The following is a 24,945-nucleotide window of genomic DNA, read 5'->3' as shown; positions in this document are numbered from 1 at the left end:
AGTGAGTTTATTTACAAAACACAGGAACAGTTGCAAGGTAATCTATTCCCCGACAAGTTCTTCTCATATACTCACTGTAAGTCAATGACATCAAAAATAGAAGGAATGCCCTCTTCTGTTGTGTGCCAGAAGCCATTAGGGAGGAGAAACCTTCTCACAAGAAGTGCATGAGGGCTTATCTCCCTTCCTTCAGGGACAGAAGAGCTTCATCCGCTCTCAGCTGCCCCATGCTATTATTGGCATGAGAAGGAGGCCACTTTTCTCTAAGAGCAACAGGTCTGCCCTGAGTGGTTAACTTGCAGCGGTCTTTGCATAAAGGGATGGTGGAAAATACCGAAGAGAGTTCAGATTCCATTTAAATAAAGCAATGTTACACCAAGCAGCCCATGGAGCCATGGCTTTGGCTTGAAGAAACATATTGGAGGGAGGAGGTCAGCAGACCAGAGGACTCCCATGTTTCCCTCCACAAGATGAGAGGACCATCTCTTGGCCCATCTTTAAGGCCTGCATAAGATGAAGATTGGTTGAGAGGAAGGGTCTGTGTTACTTGCGTCTTGCCTTCTTGTTTTTCTTCTCTGCTTTTGATGCTGCATCATGAGCTTTGCGTTTCTCTGCCAACTTGTTAGCCTGCAAGAGACAAATATATTAAGTGATGCTTCAGAAATGTCTCTGGACACACATAGTACATCATGCACTCTTGCTCGCCCAGCCATCCTAATAGGCCCTTCCCTGACGGTAAGGTTGTATGGCATCCGTTTTTGCCAATGCCTGGATCAGATGGCACTTGTGTGTCACACAATGCACAGCTTGCCAGCATTCTTTACAGGAGGGAAAGTTTTACATTTCTGAGATGAACAGGAAAGATCACAAGCCTAGCACCGCAGGGAACTGTACCTCTCGGATCTTTCGCTTTTTCCCAAACATGATCTTCTGGTAGAGGTATTTCTCACGTTTCTTCATCATCATGATGGCCAAGCGTTTCTCCTCACTCTGCTGCTCTTGTGCCAACCGCTGCTTGTCTTCTTTAACGGCTTTGCCTGCTGTCACTTTCACTGGGAGATTCTAAGAAAGAATAAGGCTGTGAACTCAAAAAGTTGAGCAGGGGCTGAACGAAAGAAAAAGAGAACCATTTTGAAGACAAAAGGAAGCCTAAGAACTTTTGAGTGGTGAAGCCCATCAAAGTATCTCCCAAGCTTACCTTACCTTGTTGTGAGGATAAACCCAAGAAAATTTAGTAATGATAGATAATGTGATGCATGGTTAAGGCAATATGCTCATAATCTGTTTCAACAAATGTGCAAAATAATGATTTGAATTAGATTTTGTAATGTATGTTTTTAATGCACTCAGGGCATTGTGAGGAGCCCTCTTTTGGCAAATGACTGCCTTGTACTAAAGGCACGGCAGGCACAAGGATCTCTACTGACAATTGGCCAAATTGCTCTGATCCTAGGTAAGGGCTCTTCCCCAGAGCCTCAGAAAGGAGGGAGCAGAAGAAATAGGGGCCAAAGAAGAGGAAGAGAAGCAAGAAACAGAAGCCAGATAAGGAAAAGGAAGTGCTTCAGAGGTGTTAGAGAAACAGAAAGTAAGAGGAAGGAATTGGACAAGAAAGCAAACTGAAAGAGAATGAGCAAAGAGGAGAGGTGCCAGTGAACAGCTGCTGTAGAAGGCTCAAGTTAATATACTGGTCTGAAACAGCCAGCTAAAATCTTGAGCTGAAGTGTAGTACCTTGCTCTGAGACCTCTGGGCTTCCATCTTCTTCAGTCGTCCCTCATCTTCTTTATCAGAGTCCTCCTCCACTTCAGAGCCTTCTGTTGCATCTTCATCTTCCTCCTCTTCCTCCTCACTGTCATCTTCTACAGCAAAGAACCAAGCTTTGTTACCATTCAGGAATATCACATTCACCCTCTCCTGGCAAGATTATAATGATGTACGATCCCACTGACAATATCCAGGCTTGATAAGAGCATGGAGGCACGGAATACCTGGTTCCTCGCCTCTCTGCAAGGCAAGTAGTTTCATCTTCTCTGGAGGTATGTAGTCCCCGTCTTTCTCAGTAACAAATGGCGAGAGGTGTGGAGGGAGCAGCACGCCAACGAAATAGTCTGCCACTGGAAGGCACAGCCTGGCATTGATAGAGTCGAAGACCCACTGTGGCTGGACGTAATACCTGGGGAGGAAGGGAAATTATCTAATGAGAGCCAGACTGGACAGACACAGAAAAGACATTTAGAAGAAGAGTTGATTTTTATATGCCGACTTTCTCTACCACTTAAGAATCAAACCAGCTTACAATCACCTTCCCTTCCCCACAACAGACACCCTGTGAGGTAGGTGGGGCCGAGAGAGTGTGACTGGCCCAAGGTCACCCAGCAGGCTTCATGTGTAGGAGTGGGGAAACAAATCCAGTTCACCAGATTAGCCTCCGCCACTCATGTGGAGGAGTGGGGAATCAAACCCAGTTCTCCAGATCAGAGTCCACCGCTCCAAACCACCGCTCTTAACCACTGCACCATGTTGGCTCTCAATTTAATTGGATGAGCCTGTATAGGATGCTTCCAATAAAGTTGCAACCTTCTCCCTGCTCTCAGTTTGAGACCAGGAGGATGTACACATTGACTTCCAACACAAAGACCACACCAACTTAACAGTTCCCACAGATTTCCGTGATCCACGGTCCCCCAGTAGCGTCACAGCAACCAGGGCCTTCAGAGCGATGTCCAAGGTTAAGCAGCAGCTCTCAAATGTAAAGCATTGTTACCATCTCATGCTTTTTCCCTCGAGCAGCACCCACCTGCCAATGACCTCTTTTTCGATATTAGGCCGGTCGACAATTTGGTGAGTGATGGCTGGGTCTGTCACATCGTATGTTGCGCCAATGCAAACAGACTTGTCCCATGACACTTTGCCCCCAAAGCACCTGCCAAAAGAAAGACACCCTTCTTGGGTCAACTAGAAACAGCAGACAGGCATCAGGCTTTAGTGCCAGATACCAACTAGAATGCTTAAGAGATGCAAGCGGGAAGGAAGCCTGGGCTCATGTCACTCTGTCATGAAGTTCCCCGATGGAAACTTCTGAGACTATGGCATGGTTTTGTTCTGGACCTTCCTTTCTGATTCTGCCCCCTGTGTTCAAAAGACAGGGATGCTGTCTGTGATACAGCCTGTGATGCAGCCTGTCTGTGATACAGCCTAACTTCTACACATGGAAAACAAGAAACGCAAAAGCAAAACTCTGACATCAAGCTCTACCACTGATAGCTGTTTGAAGGAGAGAGAGAAGAGACAGAGCAATGCAGAGCTTTAAACCTATCCAAACCCCCTGGATTCTCAGACTCACTAGATCTGGCTGTGCTCCCAAGGTCACAATGTAACTCAGGGGGTCCCACAACGCAGTGCTCGTGGGCACCATGGCACCCTCCAACCCTGTTTCTGACACCCGCCAAGTGTCTTTAGGAGGTGGGTGGGGCCAGGTAGGGCTTTTGCCCAGCAAGGCTTCTGATTGGCAGCACAGATTTTTTTTTGAAATGTTGCTTTGGCAGCAGCTGCCACCACAGCACAAGAATCTGCACTGTGTTACTGAAGTTAAGCTCTGGCAACCACTTTGTGGGTGGCTCCGCACCTCCTGCAGCAGCCATGTTGTTGCTGTGCCCACCATGATGTCTCAGAATTCCAAATGTGCCCACAGGCTCAAAAAGGTTGGGAACCCCTGATGTAGCTATTTCAAGTAATGTCTCTTAAGTTCTAAACCAGGCAAGAACATACAACCTGTGTACAGAACAAGGGGTATTGGGAACATTTCCATATTCTTCCTGATTATTCATGGGTATTTCCTGCCTTCCTCTGCCAGAGAAGAGAAATTTAACACAAGGCAAACATTTTTCCATGGGCAATTAACAAAAAAGTTTCTTGTTTGCTGTCTCAGGGCCTGAAAAGTGAACATGTAAACCTAGATTTAGCAACTTCCTCAAAGTCTGCATGAGATCATGGTTTAGTGCTGTTCTCCTGGTCCAAGGTCCTTGAGCCTTGAAAAAGGATAGGTGGAGCTCTGATGTCATAAATCGAGGTTCTTTGTGGATAGCTCCTCTCCTTCAAAATAAGTCTGCTAGAAGCAGCTTGCACGCTCTCTGTCACGACCAACACACAAAAAACACTGTTAACATACCGGATAACAAATGCCAGTGGCTCCCGGGGCACCTCCCTGTTCAGAAAGAAGCACAACCCCTCAAATAGCTTCTTCTGCTTCTCCAGGGCCTCCTGTTCCTTTTGCCGAGCCTCCTCTTGCTCTGTGCTCTCCTGAGCAAAGAGATTCTTTTAGTCCTCCAGGCCACATTTCCGCGAGAACCCCAGTCCACACAAGAGCTACTGTCCCAGTCAGAGATGGGTCCTTGCCCTCTCAACCCCTCCATGGCCAAACAGAACAGTGACTTGAGCTGCTCACCACCTTCTTCCTCCCCTTGCAAGCCCCTCTCCCACAAACCACGAGGAGGAGAACTTCCATTGCGGGTTCAGGAAATCTGCATTATCATCTCCCCTCCCTGCAGTACTTACACCCTCCACAGGGAACTCATCCGCTTCTGTCTCATCCTCTGGATTCGGAGCAACCACTCGAGCCAGACTGGCACTAAGAGCTGAGAGTTTCTAAAGAAGACAAAGCAGCCACAGAAATCTTAGTAACCAAAGCATGCAGGTGAATGGGAAGCAGAGGTGCTTGTTACCCCAATGACCTTGGCACTGAACAAGTCGGCAGGGCAAATTATGGGGCAGAACTTGAGGCCACATAACAGTGACAGAGGCCACTTAGGCAAATTCCAGCAGGTATCCCAACAGCACTGGCCCTCTTACCTCCATGTAGCTCTCAGAGTCCAAAGCATATGGCTCCCCTTCCTCCGGCTTCAGCTCAACTGCAGCTTGGGTTTCAATCTAAAAGAAGACGAAGACGAGTTGGTTTTTATATGCAGACTTTCTCTACCACTTAAGACTCAAACCAGCTTACAATCACCTTCCCCTCCCCACAACAGACACCCTGTGAGGTAGGTGGGGCTGAGAGAGCTGTAAGAGAACTGTGACTAGCCCAAGGTCATCCAGCTGGCTTCACGTGCAGGAATGGGGAAACCAACCCAGTTCACCAGATTAGAGTCCACTGCTCATGTGAAGGAGTGGGAAATCAAACCTGGTTCTCCAGATTAGAGTCCACCGCTCTTAACCACTACACCACGCTGGCAGACAGATGCATGGATGGGGTTCCTTCCTCAGTATTAATTTAATAAGGGAATACTCAAGCATGTCACCAACACAAAGGCCTTCATGGAGATCCCTCTGGGAGACATTTCCACTGGTGTAACCTTTCCCTTGGAAATCTACATCTTGCAAAAAAAGCTCAAGTTTCCCACCAAATGAATGTAGGATTCTGGCCTTAAGGCCATGCCCCTTCCACACCACAATCCTTTATTTAATCTCCCACAGAGAAAGCAGAAGAGACTCAGAATGGGCTTTACAGCAACCTTATACACAGCCCTCTCCCCCCCTTGACATCAACGGTTCCACATAAAGGAGCTAGTAGTTCTTCTGTTTCCCAAACACAATTTCCTTATTTCTTTCTCACTTCCTACTGCAGCCCCCACCATATTTCCTTACAGCTCAGCTTCCTTGAGCTTTCCAGCACCTGAAGCTGCCATACCAAGTTACACTACTGATCCATCTAGCTAAGGCTGTGGTCTATGTACGTGGAAGGAAGCGCCACTGAACAAAGTAGGTCTTACTTCCAAGTAAATGGCACATTGGGATTGCACTGTAAATATTGCCCGGTCACATGAGCAGTGGCTTTCTCGGGTCTTTGGAAGAAAAAGGCTGCAACTGGAAATTCTTCACCTGGAGGTTGAACCTAGGGCCTTCAACACACAAGACTAGTGCACTACGCTGGAGCCATGGATTCTTTCTTGAGATCATCCCGTTTCCTCCATAGCTCCTCCTTAGAGGAGGGCAGGGAGCTGTTCCTGTTGGCAGCAGAGGATAGGACTCGCAACAATGGGTTTAAATTATGGGTGGAAAGGTACTGGCTGGAAATGAGGAAAATTTGTTTTACAGTGGAATCAGCAGTGGAATCTGCTGCCTAGGGAGGTGGTGAGCTCCTCCTCACTGGCAGTCTTTGAGCCGCAGCTGGACAAACGCTTGCCAGGGATGCTTTAGGCTGATCTTGCATTGAGCAGGGGGTTGGACTAGATGGCCTATATGGCCCCTTCCAACTCTATGATTTCTCCATGGAATTCTTCTCTTTCCTGCAGCTGCACTAGAGGGTTGCTATGGGGGAGTGCCGGTGAACAGTACTGCAAACCTTTAGTCCTCCCCACACTTCCCTTAAAAGTAGGCTGTGTCCCTGTGTAGTTCATAAGAGTGGACTCACCTTTGGTGGGTAGTGAAGGTTGAGGGACTGGTAGAGGCGAAAGTTGACAAAGCCAAGGAGAGTGGTGTAGAACTCTGTGAAGGTGGCCATCACCCTGTAATCCACATCTGTTGGGTGCTGAAAGAACAGAAATCAATTGGGTAGGCACACAGAGACCATGCCATGCATAAACCCTCGCTGAAAAAGTCTCCCAGTTTGTTGCCCACAGTTAGAATCCAACATTCACCTTCTCTTTCACAGCACGTGTACACAAACAACTAAACTGAACTTCCTTAGACACAGACTCTTGCTCTGCATATCAGATACTGAAGACGAACAGGGAAAGGACACCGTCAAGAAGCATCTTCCTGAGCACAGCTGGAATCTGAATACTGTAACCTTTGGCCTGATCAAACAGGGCTCTTATGTTCTTATGGATTAATAGCAAACCGTCCAAAATCCAGCTTCCTCTGAATGACAGAATTTGTCCAAACAGAAGAATATACATTCTGTACATCTGAAAATACTATATTAGTGCCAAGCCACAGTCAGAAATGTCAGCTAATTATTTTAAAGTATTATTTTATTTCATTTACACCCCATTTTTCTCCCCAGTGGAGCTTACATTGCTCTCCTGCATTTTATCTTAACCCTGAGAGTGCATGACTGCCCAAGATCGCCCAACAAGATTCCATGGCAGAGTGGGGATTCGAACCTAGGTCTCCCAGATCCTAGTATGATACTTCAACCAGTATATCACACTGGCTCTCATAAAGAATATTCAGGCCTCCTGAAAAATGGAGCTTTGTGATCAGGGCTGTGTGCGGCCTGGGGCAAAAGTATTAAAGCTCTTTGGCCAGGCAATGAAAATTCTGTACCACGGAAGGCTGGACAAAACCTGCAGAATAGATTTACTATTTTGCCTCATTTTATGCTGGTTGCCTTTTCCACCAAGGGAAAGAATTGAATCCCCCTGCTTCAATATAATTCAGCCCTTCTGCTGTATTTAGATTTCAATCAGAACTGCTCATAGGCTTCATGCATGTCTGTGCAACCAGAACAGCTAGAAAATCCCTACCCCGCAGGAGATTCTTAGAGGGAATACTGCATCCAATGCCACATTGTTTACTCTTTTGGAATTAATTTCAGCATATATAGCTGTGCCAGTAATCCACGAGAAGGAAAGTGACACTTTAGTTTTAATCCTGCAAAATTTTGTACTTCTTCCAGCAATAGTTTCCTGCTTATATTTTCCACAAGCCTATACACCTGGAAACATGACACTACAATAAGTCGGCATATTATCCAGCTGAGAAATCTCACTTCCGTGCTTAATGTCTTCTCCTTGTTCGCAGTCTGAAGGTTTTATAGTCAGATCTTGACATGGAAAAGACAGCTTAACTTTGCAGACTTATTTGTAAGGCTAACAGCTTGCTTGTTGTCACTGGGCACCAGAGAAAAATAATCCTCGATTTTGCTTCTGATTCACAAACGCTCATGTGCCTAGTCCCCCAGTGGTAATTATGATTGGCTGTGGGAAACCAAGGTATCTTATCCATAGGAAATTAAGTGAACTAGTTGGACTACCTGAGCCCAGACCCTGTGTCATAAGAAGATAAGAAAGGCCCTGCTGGATCAGACCAAGGCCCATCAAGTCCAGCAGTCTGTTCACACAGTGGCCAACCAGGTGCCTCTAGGAAGCCACTAACAAGACGAGTGCAGCAGCACCATCCTGCCTGTGTTCCAGCGCACCCAAAATAATAGGCATGCTCCTCTGATACCTAGAGAGAATAGGTATGCAGCATGACTAATATCCATTCTAACTAACAGCCATGAATACCCCTCTCCTCCATGAATATGTCCACTCCCCTCTTAAAGCCCTCCAAGCTGGCAGCCATCACCACATCCTGGGGCAGGGAGTTCCACAATTTAACTATGCGTTGTGTGAAAAAATACTTTATCTGTTTTGAATCTCTCACCCTCCAGCTTTAGGAGATGACCCCGTGTTCTAGTATTATGGGAGAGGGAGAAAAAGTCTCCCTGTCCACTCTCTCCAAACCATGCATAATTTTATAGACCTCTATCATGTCTCTCCTCAGCCGCCTTCTTTCCAAGCTAAACAGCCCTAAGCGTCCTAACCGCTCCCCATAGGATAGTTGCTCTAGTCCCCTAATCATTTTGGTTGCTCTTTTCTGCACCTTCTCAAGCTCTGTAATATCCTTTTATAGGTGAGGTAACAAGAACTGTACACAGTATTCCAAGTGTGGTCTCACCATAGATTTGTACAAGGGCAGTATGATATCAGCAGTTTTATTCTCTATTCCAGGTCTTATAGCCAGCATGGAATTTGTTTTTTTTACCGCAGCCGCACACTGGGTTGACATCTTCATTGAGCTATCCACTACCACCCCAAGATCCCTTTCTTGGCCTGTAGCTGCCAGCACAGATCCCATCAGTGTATATGTGAAGTTGGGATTTTTTGTCCCAATATGCATCTGTGAGGACTTTGGACCGTGTCCCTGGGTTCCACCCTAGTCGTGGCACTCACTGTCCGCTCGAGAGGAGCTTCCTCAGCCTCAGACCACTCAGCAGTCTGAGCTGTCCTCGCCTGCTGTGTCAGCCAGCGTGTCAGCCTGCAGAGCTTGCTCCAGCCACTGCCGCTCACTCGTCTCTGGCTCTCCTCCTCGGCCTCCGCTCTCTCTCCCCTTATCTACCCACGACCCTGCACCTCCCACCTTATAAGTGGGCAGCCTACTTCCAGCTTTGCCCTGCCTGTTCTCCAGTGGAAGAGTGGGCCGTGGCGCATGGAGGTTGCTCCTCCGTGCTCGCCCCCCGCCCAGCGGCCCCGGCCACACCCGGCCTCCTGGCTGGGACTCACCCCTTCCTAGCTGGCCCGTGGCTGCCAGCCCGTCGGGCCCACGCTCGCCTCTTCCCTGAGGCAGAGGCCGCCGTCCGCCGGGATCTCCAGCAGCGTCACGCTCCCCTGCCCCCCCGCGTCCCACGCCATCTCCGCCTCCCCTCCGCTGATGCGGCCGGCCGGGCCGAGGCGCCTTGCCTGCCTGCGGCCTCCGCTCCGGCGCCGGGTGCCGAGGTGGCCACTCCCTGACCTTGCGCCGCCCTCATGGGCCCAAGACACCGGCCCGGTCCCGTGCCCTGCCGGGACCCACCGCGCCTCGCCCTCCGCTGGTCTGGAGGTGAGTGGGGCCATGGGAGGCCCGTCGGGGGGTTCCTCGCGGAGTTCTGGGGTGGGCTTGAAGGCGACCCAGGACAGCATCACTTTATACTTACTCACATTGAATCTCATTTGGCATTTTAATGCCCATTCTTCCAGTATGCAGAGATCCTTCTGGAGCTCTTCACAGTCCGATTTTGTTTTAACCACCCTAAATAATTTGATGTCGTCTGTCAATCTGTCAATAATTTGGTGTCCATTGTTTCTAGCAATAAAGCTCAGGAAAACTGTCAGCTGAGTCACTTGCACCTACATTTTTGAAATTAATGATTTCCAGCCCAAGAGAATCTGAGCTGATACAGCCAGGAACCAAAGGCAAGGCACGGCACACACAGGTTACAAAGGGCAATGGGCATCCAACCAACTCCTTGTTCCACTCAGACACCCAAGAAGCTAAAGGCAGAGCCAACAGCTGCAGGTAAAACTTTAGTGCAAAGATCTGTTCTATAAAGAATTATAAAGCGACCTTGACAACATGTTTCAAGAATGTTCCTTGAGGGAATACGTAACTTCTCCTTCCATTGAAACAGTAGAGATCAGGGCCTGTTTAAGCACAATGCCGGCAAGGCAAGAGAACTCACCCTTGTGACTCTGCACAGGAACAGCATCGTGGGCTGCTACCAATGGAAAACACTTATCCGTGCTTAGGTATGCATGACAGAGCTCCACAGCCTGGGCAGCTGTTTTGCTGGCACCTCTCCTTTTTTCAATTAGTAACATTTCCCCCCAAGGACAAAGCTTGAAATGTGCCTGGAATTTTACCTCCTAACCACAACAAGGAATTTTAACACTGTACTTGCATTAGCACCTTTTGGCTTTGCCACTTCTCCAACGTTTTGTATGTGCCACTCACTTCCTTTGGTTCTCAGGCAGGCAATACAACATGCCAGGACACGTCCAAGGCATCAATGAGTAACATGACTGGAAGCTAAGTGCAGTAGCTGCAACTAGTCTCCAAGAAAAAGAGCTGTACAGTGAAACAGCTAAGCACCTGAAGGACGGAAAAAGAGCAGCCCACTGATGAAAGAACCATACTGTACCATGAGGTAGCCAGGATTTTTTTTGGGGGGGGGGCGGGAAGAGAAGAGGTAACTAGACACTCCTCTGTAGTACCAGACTGTAGCTCTGACAGCAAAGATGTTCTCCTTACTGGTTCCCAGAACAGAGCTGAACTGCCTTGGTGAACTTTAGCTAAAAATACTTTCACCTTGTTTTTGAAGTAGTTAATGATTTTCAAAGTGAGAGGCAGCAGACACCAAGGAAAAAAACATGCAGAGCATCCAGGATTGTGACAGCAAGAGGCCCTTGCCCAAAACAAGATGGTGGTCTTGGCTATTCCCAGCAACTCCGCTGAGTTTGGTGCATGTGGCCTGGTCAAGTAGCTGCCTACTTGATGAATAATTGACGGGGGAGGAGTTCAAGAAGGAGCCCTCCCAGGAGCCGGGGTCTCTGAGCCATTTCCATGCATTCCGCAAGGGGTTTTGGTATGCTACTGGTCAACGGGTATGGAACAATCTGTCAGCCAAAAGAGGACGCAGGTCACAAAAATAAAAGCAGCACACAAATGGGTATGGTTTTCCAGCTCCCAGCCACAGGGTTTGCAGTGGAGCCACTGTGAGCATTCAGGTCCTGGGAACCACCAAGAAGGTCCAAGCTGCCCAGCCAAGACATTTGGGGATCCTTGTTGGAACTCTACTGCACTGAACTTCCACATGGGAGTTTGATGGAGTTCAGATCACCAGGGCCTATTCTCACACAGCATTAGAGATTCACCCCCTCAGTAACCCCTGCTGGACGGGGGTGGTTGGAAGAATAACTATTCCATTTTCCTGGGAGGAGTGGCCTGCCCACCCACTCCTCTCTCCTCTGCTTGGTGAAAAACACAAGAGGAAAAAACCCTATTTAAAAACTGGGTGTAATTCTAAAAACAGGCAGCTACAACATCCACGCGATCACAATGCCTGCACTGTCTGCATCCCACCCCCAGCCCAAGCATTCCCAAGGGAGTTTGTGGCTGGGTCATTGGAACGGGCTTTCGAAAATCATCCGTGACTGATGCCCATGCCAGTATGGGGCCACTCCCCGGCAACCGGGAGCTATCATTACTGATGGACTACAATGTTTCTGCAGGCTTCTTTCAATACAGTTAACCTCTAATTTGAGGAGTTCCACCAGCATGATAGGAGCTTCACTCCCCACCCTGCCACACTCAGTTCCCTGCCAATCAGAGTGGGGATAGGCTGGTGTGAAGGACAAGGGGAGGGGCTGTGGCTCAGTGGTAGAGCATCTGCTTGGCATGCAGGAGGTCCCAGGTTCAACCCCTGGCATCTCCAGTTAAAGGGACGAGGCAAGTAGCTGATGTGAAAGGCCCCTGTCTGAGACCCTGGAGAGCCACTGCCAGTCTGAGTAGACGATACTGACTTTGACGGACCAAGGGTCTGATTCAGTATAAGGCAGCTTCATGTGTTCTATGGGCCAGCAGAACATGGGGGAGAGGCTACTTCGACCTCCGGTTCTGGTGGGTACCTAGAATGTCGAGGGCCTCATGGGCTACTTGGGAGACACTGGAGAACTTCCTCATTGCAGGGGAAACCCACAGAGGAACCAGGATGTGGCTCCCTGTTCAGAGGTTGCCTGACCAGGGACTCAAGTTGTCATGGGCGGAGTGAATTGGGCTCCCCAAGACTGCCTGCAAGCCCAAGGGGTTTCTGATAATACAGTTGCTGGAGAGTCAGCCCTCTCCAAGGATGGAAGAGAGGCAGCTGTCCCAATTGGACATCTGGGTGGACGGGGGGCCTCATGTACCATATGTGTCCCTGTGCCCCTTTCAAGGTGATGACACCTTTTGCACCGCTTGGGCCAAGGGCCTGCTTGGGGTCTCTGCAGGGGAGGGGGTTTGCTGGGGCCACGGCCACCTTCACCAGCTGCCCAGTGACTGATGGCAGGGCCCAGACCCTTCAAGGGGGCAGGGGGAGGTGTGCTGCAGACATGGAGCCACTATCCCTGGCCACCCTCTTTCCCCCTTCAGCTGTGATGAGTGTGGGGCTACCCCACCCCACTCCGGGCCTGCCAGCCCAATTGGTTCTGCTTGCCCTGTTCTGCCTGCCCTTCCCACCACGGCCCAGATATTTGGAGTTTATGTCTCTACTGAGGAAACACACAATGCACACCATGCGGTGTGATAAACTCTAGGACCATTCTGAAAAGTGTTTCTATAGCCTATAATTGCAGAATTAGCATGGAACTTCCGCTGCTAGTTCATTTCCTTCTACCAATGGCCAGCCAGATACCGCCACTGGGCTCTGAAGGAAGTCACAAGGACAGCAGAATCGGCCCCTTAAGCCCCTCAGAGATATAAAAAGTGCCCTCCTGATTATCATGACCACAAAGAACTGATAAATTCATAGAGGACATGGCTAAGCCATTTAAACCCATGTCCTCTATCAATTTATCTAAGCCATTTAAACCCATGTCCTCTATCAATTTATCTAAGCCATTTAAACCCACTTAAAAGACAGTGCCAGTACTATTTTGTTGTTATGAACTGTTTAGGCCACTAGGACTATTCCCCGTTATGCACATTGATGTCTACCAATTATACTGTTTGCATTTATCCAAGTTTGAACTCCAAACATATCCAACACTGCTTATGAACAGCAATTCACCTAGTCACCTATGGCAAATAACAATCACTTCCAGGTGACCAGGAGGGGAAGTGTTTGTAAGATGGGGAGGAGGCTCGTCTGCCTGCCCCCTGCTTCAATCTGGTATTATATCACAAATAACCAATACTGGTATGTAAATGCAAGAGCTCTTCTTTACTGGACTACTTTTCCAGACACATTTTACAAAGCAGTTTTTAACACATCTCTACTTTGAGTAGGCCTGGGACCCCCATAGCCAAAGGACCATCTCTTCTGACATGTGCTTGCTAGCCAACTACACTTATTACAACTGCTTCCCCTTTGTACCACTTTGTATACTGAGGCAGCTGCCTTCTAGGACCTTTACAGTGATTTTAATATATATGGCTTTTAACCTTTTGGTGGGGAGCAAATCAGTGTTTTATTTAATATATTAATGAATGCTTTTAGTTTGGCTATATCCTTTCTTGGGGCAGATCCGCCAGAAAAACATATATAGTGCTTCCAATGCAATAACATGTTACATGGTCTCTCAGCTTAAACATCACTATGGCCAGCATGTTTTGAAGAAGCAGATAAAAGTTCTAATTACAGGAGACAGGCAAGATACAGGACTCATTAACCACATTCACACTAGCTATGTTAATTCTCCTCAGAGCATGAGAATTACCAGCAGCATTCTGACTCAGCCACCCCCTTAACACAATAACCTTTGTCGGCTGCCTTCATTTTTTAGGAAGAAATGCTGCAGAAAATCTTGCCCTTGCAGAAGGTGGTAAGATGGCTGGTACTCACATTGTGGGCAAAGGCATAAGGTGTTATCCAGGTGACAAGCTGCCCCATCACTTCAGCCTGGTAGTAGATGCCTTTGATGGACAGGAACACCTGGCAAGAGAACCCAGAGAAAGATCTTAGCAAGAAGGGCAACTGAGAGGTTAGATGAGGAACCCCAGTTGTTGCTCACGTGGATCCCAACACTATTTACAGATACAAGATGATCAGCTACCTCTCTTATGTCATCTTCTGGGAACATTAATAAACCAAAAATAAGCTGCAGCTTCATGATAACACTACAGTCAAAATGCAGGGTCAACTACAATCACGACATCTCCTCAGCGAACTTCAGTGGATTATTTGGGGAGGGTCCAATTTTTAAAAACTCATTTGCATTTTAAGAGTTTTTAGTAGTGGTGCATAACTGTTTATAGGGAACAAAAAGGAAAATTTGACAGATCACCTTTCCCTTTAACAGCGTGTGGCATCTTCACCTGGACCACAGCTTTACAAGTTCATTCCCCAGCACCTCCAGGCGAAAGGGGTCTCAACAAAGGACAATTTCTGCCAGAGACCCTACAGAGCAACTGCCAATCAATGCAGAAAATGCCTCTTTCATACTGCAACAGAACTTGGGCTTTTATAGATGAGTTAGACAAATTTAAAGAGGTCTATAAACAGCTATTATTCCTGACAGCATCCAAGTACTAGATGCTGGAGCAAAAAAAAAAGTGCCATAAGATTCTCTGCTAGATTAATTTTAACCAAGGAAAACCAGGGTCTCTAACACAAGGCAGGCAATGGTAAACCACTTCTGTTTATAGGTGTTTGTCCCTTGCCTTGAAAACTCTACAGGATCACCATAGGTTTGGCTGTGACTTGACAGCATTTTACACACAGAGACTCAAAACACTACTCAAGCATTTAGCTAAGAGATATTATTAGTACTATCACACCCGCATTTAGTCCCAGTGTGCTGCATGGAGAACGGACACAACACAGCAACCCTCTCCAGGACCAAGAGCATCTCAGCCGTTCCTTGCTGACCTTGCGCAGAGCCCGTGCAGCAATGACATAGTTCATGAACTCCACAGTGAGTCGGCGGCAAAGCTGGATAGTCTGAACGTGACACTTGCCAGTGCGAGGAAAAGTTGAAAAGAGGAAGCACATGGAGACAGCGTCGTCCAGGTCCCGCACAGCATCAATGAAAGTGGGGTATCTGCAGCCACCACAGGGGATGAGAAAGACAGAGTTATACAGCCTTTTTAAAATGCCCAGATTAGCTCTCAGGCCACATGTGCATGACTGCAATTCAGAAGGCTTCTCAGCTAGTCCTGCCAACAAGAGCCATGAGCTATTCTTACAGACCCTGGATGCCTATAAATGGACCTCTGAGCAACAGGGAACACATCTTTTTCCTGCTGTCTTCAATTTTTCCTCCCAACCAGATTCTCCTGTTCCCTGAAGATGTTACGGGAACTGGTAGGAAGATGATAGAGCATTAGGAAACTATTGGCATATTTAAGTGGTCTTCAGTTTTTCCACCTAGCTAGTACTCTCTCACCTTCTCCCACATTGGATATATTCATAATTTTGCTTGCAGAATACTAAGGCACTTATACATATAGTAAACATGCAAAACTGTACAATTTTATGTGCAAATAATAAAGATGATATTTTAGATCATTAAAACAGTAAAATATGTTCTGGCTTGACAGTCAGTATCATATATTTTAATTTCCCCCCAAATTTCTATTTTTTTTTCCAAAAAAGGGGAGGGGGATTGTGTCCCCTCCCAATGGATTCAAAATTTCCAGAAATTTGACATTATAGCCAAGTGCTGTGGACCTGAGCCGAGAAGAAAGGTAGGGGTATAAATATCTTTATTATTTATTGTGCTAATTTATTAATTAAGTTCAAGGTCCCTAGTCTTCTGTCACCCTTGCATCTAGATCCCAAAATGTCCATTCCACAAAGTTCTTTGAGTGCCTCCCTCACCTCTCCTTGACAATGTGGTCCAGCTTATAGCTTGGTTTGTTGTCTTTCAGCCGTTGCACAGAGTTCCATTCATACTTGCCGTATGCCTTGCGCAACTTGCGGACAAACACCTAGAGGGAGACAAAAGTTTCAGAGGGACCACATTTTGCAGCTTCTCACCGCACAGTTCAATATTACAGCCAGCTGCCCACCAACATTCCACAAGGTCCACTGAAGGGTGAAGTACCTGGCCCACCATATGTGGCACAGTGGCTGAAGTCACCACCAGAAATGCTAAGTAACCCAAGCAAGACTGAATAGATATAATATTCAAAACAATATAACATGATTCATTAGCACCATACAAGGCACGAACAGAATCTTGCACTCAAACAATTGTCGTTAAGATACAGGAAAAAGAATCAACACAGGGATGCTGTCTGACTTAAGCAAAAATGGAAGTACTCAGAAGACATGGGAACCCCCCTTCCCTGTTACCGTAAAGGGGTCTATGCAGTGAAAGAGTAATCTACTACTTCTGATCAGCTACTGGATCACAATACCTTATATTCCCGGAACTTGTTAACAATTGGTTCATGAAAGAGGAATTTGATGTCTTTGAGAAGGTAGAAAGTCCGGGCAGCAGTAGAGCCTTTGTTCACTTTCTTCTTATGTTTGGGCTCATGGGGGTAAATCCCTTTTAGAATGCACAGACGCCTGCAAGAGACAAAGATGTCAGACACAACCTTGTCAATTAGCCCTTGCACTCAAATCCCAGGCAACTGGAAGTTTAAACAGAGGAAGCAGAGTTATTTATTTCTAAGCCAGCGGCTGCCAAAAAAAGCCTGTACCGCTGGTAACACCCCCAAATCCATCCAGTACATTCAATTCTGAAGTGTAGAAAGAGACTCTATGATTTCTATCCATGTTTCTCAAATTTTTGAACTCAGGGTCCCCTTTCTAAATTTACCGTCTACTCCCCTCAACAGCTGTGGTTTCTTCAGCAAGCAAATGCACAGAATCCTTGCACTCAGCTACACATCTACAGCTCACGGTGGAGTGAGGATCTGTGAATTGGGGCCGTGATGCAACACAGGCATTAGAGGAAGGTATCTCAGGGAGGAACTAAAGATTCTGTCCAATAATAGGTGTTCACAAATCCATGTTTCCAAATAATGCAGAAGAAAACTTGCAGTGGATAAACTGGCTGGAGGGAGGGCGATTCTATCCTGCAACTGCACACAAGCCCCAAATTGACAAGGGAAATAAAAGGATTAAAAATGGATGGGGGCCATTTGCAGGAGAGTTGGCACATGACAATGGGCCTGGTAAATAATACCAACACATTTTTTCCCCCATACCTGAAATCTGCAAGGTTCAGCTGCAATTTCTTCCGGGCTTTGTTTCTGGTGATGTAGTTGGTAGCAGAGCCTCGCTCATACTTTTTTGGAGGAAGGGGGGGAAGATGGCAGAACAACAGAGAGACAAATGTTAGGAGCTGATGATTCCTCAAACAGAAGCCAAAGTTAATTAGCAGTGATCTGTAGCCTCCCTATTGCAGGGAGGCTGGATCCCCCAGAAAGATAAGAGGAAAAGATGCTGTTGTCCAGAGAGAAGGAAACAGGAGCTTTAGATGCTAAAGATTCAATAAATCCCACAGCCTGTAGCACATGCACTTGCACACACATCAAATATCATATCTGCATTAATTAGTCACTGATCAGCCACATGACAACAGCTTCATCTGTTTAAATCATGTCCAAGTTCCACTGGACCCCCCCCCCCCATCTGTCCCAATGATTTCTTCTAGTGCAGGCAGTCCCTCTTTGATTATTCGCCCTCTCATACAGAGCCTCCACCATCACTATAACTCTGACCACTTCCCCCCTTCCCTTGTCCTCTGCCTCCAGGTGTTCATAATCCGTTTATCAGACACCCAATTAACAAATCACAGTAAAGGAAACATCTAAATTTTTGCCAGAGATATTGCTAGACCTCCATAGTGAAGCACACAAAAATGAAGTAGCCACAATTTATTAATTCCACACAAAAAAGTGCACTGTAACAATGATATCAATTGTCAGTCACTAGTTGTTAACAGGCTTGCAGATTATGAACTTGTTTTGAAACTATCTCAAAACTATTTAGGATGACCTCTTCACATATTAACTCAAAAAAATTCCAGAGAATAAACTGCCATTTTCCTGCCTACTTGGAGAAGTATCCATTGTGATCTTCCATGCTCTGCCCCCTTCCCAGCTAGACATTGATTTACGCATGGGAAAATAAACATCAAGTATTTCAAAGAGCTGGAGCAGCACAGCTAAAAGAGCTGAAACAGTAGAATGGAATTCACCACTCCAAACAACTGGTTGATAATCATACTGTGGAATGTTCCTCTGCATTAAAAACTCCTAGAAATATTAAATAGGAAATCCATTAAAAGGTAAAGGTAGTCCCCTGTGCAAGGACCAGGTCATTACTGACACACTGGGTGACATCACTTCACGATGTTTACTAGGCAGACTATGTTTAGGGGGTGCTTTGCCACTGCCTTCCCCAGTCATCTACACTTTATCCCCAGCATAATATTTAGAACTGGGCCAGGCCTAGGGAGATCCAGGCTCAACCCCCACAAGTGCCATGAGACTCACTGGGTGACCTTGGGCCAGTCAGTCTAGCTCACCTTAACCTACCTCCAGGGCTAGAAAAGGGCAAGAGTCCAGTAGTACCTTGAAGACTAACAAAAATATTTTCTGGTAGGGTATGAGCTTTCGTGAGCGACAGCTCACTTCTTCAGATACTTCTTCAGGTAGGGCAAGAGTCCAGTACTTCTTCAGATATCTGAAGAAGTGAGCTGTCGCTCACGAAAGCTCATACCCTACCAGAAAATATTTTTGTTAGTCTTTAAGGTGCTACTGGACTCTTGCCCTTTTCTACTACTGCAGACAGACTAACACGGCTACCCACTGTGAATTACCTCCAGGGCTGTTATGAACATAAAATGTAAGTACGGAAAATTCACTCCTTGGAAGGCAAATATGATTTAAAATGCAATACCTAGCTAAGAAAATAAGCAAAGAGAAAGAATAGCGCTTTTCTCACTGCTCTATTCTCATAGGTGCTTTTCTTATGTAAGCAAACCTTCCACGTTGGAACTCACCACTAGCAGTCTGAATAAGACGGTCGTTTCTATAACCCAGTCTCCTAGCCAGGAACGACCGACAAACCAAGAGATCCCAGTTCAAATCCCACCTCTACCATGAACTAACCAAGTGGGGCTTGACAAACCCAGGCACCCGAGTTATGAGTACGACAGTATCCCACCTGACATGGCTGTTGTAAAAATTATATTGAGGGCCTTAAGAGCACTTAAGGAGCCCTGTGGCGCAGAGTGTTAAGCTGCAGTACTGCAGTCAAAAGCTCTGCTCACGACCTGAGTTCGATCCCAACGGAAGTTGGTTTCAGGTAGCCTGCTCAAGGTTGACTCAGCCTTCCATCCTTCCGAGGTCAGTAAAATGAGTACCCAGCTTGCTGGGGGTAAAGGAAAGATGACTGGGGAAGGCACTGGCAAACCACCCCGCAAACAAAGTCTGCCTTGGAAACGTCGGGATGTGACGTCCATGGGTCAGGAATGCCCAATTGCTTGCACAGGGGACCTTTACCTTTTACTTAAGAGCACTAATGAACCCTGACCTGGATGGCCCAGGCTAGCCTGATCTCGTCAGATCTCAGAAGCTAAGCAGGGGGTCAGCCCTGGTTAGTATTTGGATGGGAGACCACCAAGGAAGTCCAGGGTTGCTGTGCAGAGGAAGGCACTGGCAAACCACCTCTGTTAGTCTCTTGCCATGAAAACCCCAAAAGGGGCCGCCATAAGTTGGCTGCGACTTGATGGCACTTTGCGCGCAGACACACAGAGCACTAAAGCACATTCTAAATGGTCGAGCCTGATTAGATGCAAACTCTTCCCACTTACCTTCTTTTTCTCCAAGCCACCCATTACTACCGAAGCAGGGGGTTCTTCCTCCTCGCCCTCGTTGCCAACACCCACGTGGTGACTGCACTTGGCTCCGCCCCCGAGCACGTTCTCAGGGCCCTGCTGCGAACTGTCAAATTTGCCTGATCAGAAGCCTCACAAGAGACACCGATTCAAGGAGGAAAGAGGGAAAAAAATAACCCCGCTCTTCTACAACACGTCGGTGAATCTCTCTAGAGAAAGAACCCGGAGAAGCTCTCCGAGAACGAGTGCCCCTTTGAAAAGGCATTTCTGGGACAGCTACAAAAGCGCCTCAACCCGGTCCTCCTGAAGACGCGACAGGGAAGGACGCAAAGCATGCTGGGGGTTTGGCGGACCATCATAGAGACGAGGAGCTAGGAAGCCTTCCAGATATGTACGGGAAGCGATAGTCAAAAAGGATAGGGTTGCAAAGAATGCTGGGATGGAGAAGGGCAATTGGTGGAATCCAAAGACATACCGGGATAGAGAAGGGCAGACTGAAATACTCTTTGGGCATTAGTAGAAAAGGGCAAGAGTCCAGTAGCACCTTAAAGACTAACAAGAATATTTTCTGGTAGGGTGTGAGCTTTTGTGAGCCACAGCTCACTTCTTCAGACACATTCTGGCTGTATCTACCAGAAAATATTATTGTTAGTCTTTAAGGTGCTACTGGACTCTTGCCCTTTTCTACTACTGCAGACAGACTAACACGGCTACCCACTGTGAATTATCTTTGGGCATTGTCTGGCTTTTTCATGGGTTGTTTGTGCAGTGTAAAGCGTCTTGCTGTTTCGGAGTTCCCCTCGTTATTACTGCAATTTGCAGGTCCTTTGGGGAATTTTTTTTCTGCATCTTTGAAAAACATAATTATGTTGCGTTTAACCGTTTCTGCCACTGGCCAATTTAGAGTTGGTTTCAAAACCGGGCACCTTTATTTGGGAGTAAATCTATTGAGCTGTGGGAGTGGCACCGTTATTTGCCAAGGGACCTCAATGAGATGACCTGAGAGCTGCTCAGGAATCTGCATCCAGGCTTTGTAGATGCAACCTAGATGTTTTAGTGATACTTAGTCTATCCTAGTGAGTTGTGGGTTGTTGTTTTGAAGTGGTGAAAGTCTGTGAATAATGCTAGTTAATGAATTCTTACACTGCTCTAGGGTGCTGTTGACTCCTTTTCCTTTCTAGTCTGAGGGCTGTTGAAGCCCCCATGACCCTGACGGTGTGTCAGATGCTCACAGCTGCTCTTAGGTCATGTTCCTTCTATGTGGGAGCTCTCATCAAGTCAGAAACTCTGGATTTTAAAGGCTGCTGTCATAGCCAAACCTTTTTTTCATAAACACTGGAAAGTTGTAATTCTATCACATATAGTAATTTGGGCAGAAAAAGCTTTCAGAAAAAAAGCATTTATTAGATGGGAGGCAGGCATGAAATACAACCGTATTTGGCCTGAATTTTTAGAGCTCAATGAAACTTGGTATAAAACATGTATGTTTGGATGAGGCTTTCTTTCCCTTTCCCCTGTTTATGTAGGGGAGAGGATGGGTTTATGGGAGAGAAGGGTACTGATGGTGTGGTATATTATATATATTATATATAAACAATAATACACTTTAATTAATGGGGAAAGTTAACATACCAAGCTGAACTCATGTTCTATAAGAGCACACGCAAAACATGATGCTGCCTTACATTGTCAGGCCATTTTCATTCTAGCTCAGCTCTAGAACTGTCTCCTCTGACTGTATGAGAGCTACTGCCAAGCCCTGAGATTCGTTAACTGGGGGCTGAACCTGAGAACTTCTGCACAGAGTTATGGGTAGTGTGCATTTTTAGGTGTAGACTTAAAACTTGATGCGTGAATGCCACCAATGCATGCTTACTTGCAAATAGGTGTATCAGCAAGGTACTTAGATCATGGAGCTGAGATTGGCTGTAGCTCCCCATTGAGGACATGCTTTGCTCTTGCATAGCCCAGTCTTCTCCTAAACACATTTGAACTAGATGCAGTTATTGTGACATTTGACAGCACTTCATTCCTCAGTGTATCATAACATTTGATGTCACCACTCCATGTGGAGCCAAAATTGCTGCTATTTATAGTGTACGAGTGCAGTAAACAGTAGTATATCAAACTGTGTGACAGAAGGGTAAACAAACTGGCAAGCATATAAAGGCAGTAGCGGTTGATTGTTAACCATATTCTCTCCAGCCTGTGCTTATTCTGCAAGGAATCATGTATAACCTAATGTAAAATAATTGCGCGCAAACGTCAGCTTGAAAATGGGCTCAGAGGCGTGCTTTTTGAGGAATTAGGACCGTTGCTTTCTAAAAGGTAAGTAATTTGAGGGGATGAATGCTCCTTGGCATTTTAAAGTTAACCCGTTGCTTCCGTCTAAAATTCTAGCCCAGGCTTTCTCTTTTGAAACAAACGCCCTTTGAACAGCTGATTTCAGCAGCTGGAAGGAGGATCACGTGACCTCAAGTAAACAAGAGCAGAAAAGAGGATCGTCTTGCTTTTGCCGAGGGACTGGAGGAGAGGTCTTTCCAGCTGCTTTTAGCCCCTTCCCCAATTTATAACCCAAAGGGAAGTGGTGAAGCCTCCTGGGGCAGCAAGAGTCTACAGCTGCTGAGGGGGTAGGGCTGCATTGCAGCACCTGTTTTACCTTTTGTTTTCTGAATATGATCCTTTCTCAGTTAAACTGGTTTGATTATTATTATTTTTTGCCGCCAAGTCACAGCTGACTTATGGTGACCCGGCAAAGTTTTCAAGGCAAGAGACGTCCAGAGGTGGCTTGCCATTGTCTGCCTCTGCATCTCGACCCTGGTATTCCTTGTAGGTCTCCCAGTGCTCCCATCCAAATACTAGCCAGGGCCAACCCTGCTTAGCTTCTCAGATCTGACGCGATCAGGCTAGCCTGGGGCTCTCCAGGTCACAGCTGCAAATTATTAAGGGCTGCAAATCCAGGCTTCTTTGTAAGAAAGTTCTGTGAACATAGTAAGGACTGTGTAAGCATACACAGAATTAATTGCCTTGCAAAGCAGCTTGGCTTTAAGCACGAAGGTAAAGATAGCAGCATGACAAAGAAAGATTCAAGGGTTGTTGTATGTCAGATTCTGTTGTACAGAGTGGTAGCAAACAAGCAAGTTTTTTTGCTGTCTGGGTCCTTTAGGGCTGGTCTGACTTTAATCTTGTGTGGTCGATTTCTATTTTTTTTAAAAAACCTGTCACCACAGGAGGAGGATGGCAAAGCATGTTTATAAAGTCTATATTATGATGCAGGTTTCCAGAAGGTGATTTAATAAAGGGAACAGAACTGTGGATTAAGCTATTTGCCATACGTAGTATCTTGCTCTCACTATATTGTTATCTACTAACACAGTTCCAGTTTTTGGCATTTTTAACTCCTTATGTCTAATACTTATGCACTGATTTCAGATTTCTGCAATCCTAGTCCTAATGCTTCACTTATCAGATGTATTATTCTACTAATTGCACAGACTTACACTGTGTAATCTGCCTTGAGTCTCAATGAGAAAGGTGGACTATTATTATATGGGGCTGGAAAGTGCTGTCAAGCCGCAGCCAACTTATAGCAACCCTGTAGGATTTTCAAGGCAAGAGCCATACATTATTTACAATCACGCAGCTTATAAAAAGCCCAGGAGCCCTACAAGTATTGGGGGCTGAGGAGGAAGAAAGAGCATTTTTTGCCCATGAACTCTTCCAATTGCCAGCCTCTGATATGCATAAATGCAATAAATCAGTTACTGCGTAATTGGATGTACGCATAACAGACTGCTTATGTAGCACCAGGAGAATGGGTTTCCTGCACTTTGACTCTCCATTTCCTTCTCATCCAGCCAAAGTCCTTCCTGTTTTGCAGACTCAGCTTTTGCTCCTTAGGGGAAATCCTGTTGTCGCAACATTTCTCCAGACTTCTTGGGGCTCAACTTGTGACAGAGCTGAAGCCGAGAGCCTCATAGTGGTCCCCTGGCTTCCCACCTGAAGTTCTGATCAGCATTTTGCTGTGTCTCTTCCTGTTTCTGGCATGGATCCTCCCAGATGGCTGTCAGTCTTCCTCCTCCATAGCCTGTTTGCCGCTGTACTTCTATGTGGTAAGTCCTCTTCATTATCTTTTGAGTGCTACTTTGCTTGGAAAATTTTCATGTGATGCATAATTAAGCTGATGAAATGCACTACTGCAAGATGTAGTGGCAACCTCTAGTTTAGACAACTTTAAATAGGAATCAGACACATTTGTGGAGAATTAGAGGTCTATCAAGGGCTATTGGCCGTGATAGCCAGAAGAAACCCTCCAGCTCAAAGGTATTCTACCAGATGCCCAGGACAGAAAAGTCAGAGAAAGAGTGTTACCTTCATGGCCAACTTGGTTGGAGATAGAACATTCACTAGGTGGGCCTTTGGTTTTATCCAGCAGTACCATTTGTGCATTCAAAGAATGTGTTCAAGGTACATAATATAATTATGTAATATATTCTCAGCTCAAAGAGGAGAAAATGTTTTTCTTATTTATAGAACACCTATCTGTGACTTGAAAACCACAGAATTATCAAGTTCTTGAGGGTTCAGTCTCAGATTGCCTGCTTGGACCCAGAAACACATAATGGCCCTAGTCTTGTTAGGGGTTTTGCATAGGGCTGTTGTATGGAAGGAGACTGAACGATGCTTTGTACACTACTATTATCATGTAAAATGCCAAACTACTTTATTGGCCATGGTCACATTTTAAAAACCACTTTGCAATTTGGGGAGAGCTAATAAAACTTGCAGATTGTGAGACTGTAGAATCTTACTCTGGCAAAACAGAATTCCAGTTTACCCAATTAATAGTAGCACTTACATAGCTTTTTCTGGGTTTTCAAAGTGCATCATATAAAGTATTTCAGCACAGCAACATCTTCAGGGTGGCTGATACTA

General features: G+C 46.3%; 1 protein-coding gene across 1 annotated transcript; it reads right to left on the bottom strand.

The window, feature by feature from the left end:
* Positions 1-520: 520 nt before the first annotated feature.
* Positions 521-20,043, bottom strand: PES1 (pescadillo ribosomal biogenesis factor 1). Its single transcript, XM_056859313.1, has 15 exons — positions 19,987-20,043; positions 17,372-17,451; positions 16,574-16,727; positions 16,032-16,141; positions 15,081-15,252; positions 14,055-14,144; positions 6,405-6,521; positions 4,847-4,924; positions 4,553-4,642; positions 4,167-4,297; positions 2,796-2,921; positions 1,987-2,171; positions 1,730-1,857; positions 895-1,062; positions 521-627 (listed from the first exon to the last, which is right to left on the bottom strand). Exons 1-15 carry the CDS (start codon positions 20,008-20,010, stop codon positions 544-546), a joined length of 1,737 nt encoding a protein of 578 aa, XP_056715291.1. The 5' UTR covers positions 20,011-20,043; the 3' UTR covers positions 521-543.
* Positions 20,044-24,945: the final 4,902 nt, after the last annotated feature.

This window comes from Euleptes europaea, chromosome 13, assembly GCF_029931775.1.
Source record: "Euleptes europaea isolate rEulEur1 chromosome 13, rEulEur1.hap1, whole genome shotgun sequence".
In the NCBI taxonomy this organism is placed as follows: domain Eukaryota; kingdom Metazoa; phylum Chordata; class Lepidosauria; order Squamata; family Sphaerodactylidae; genus Euleptes; species Euleptes europaea.
Note: the sequence above shows the minus strand (reverse complement) of the source record. Positions and strands in the feature narration are given on the sequence as shown.

Excerpts from the sequence above, each read along its gene's own strand:
- PES1 (XM_056859313.1), bottom strand. The coding sequence starts at position 20,010 with ATGGGTGGCTTGGAGAAAAAGAAG. Across the intron at positions 16,142-16,573 it reads ACAAGTTCCGGGAATATAAG|GTGTTTGTCCGCAAGTTGCG; the intron begins GTATTGTGATCC and ends GTCTCCCTCTAG. Across the intron at positions 14,145-15,080 it reads CTGCACGGGCTCTGCGCAAG|GTGTTCCTGTCCATCAAAGG; the intron begins GTCAGCAAGGAA and ends TTCTCTTGCCAG.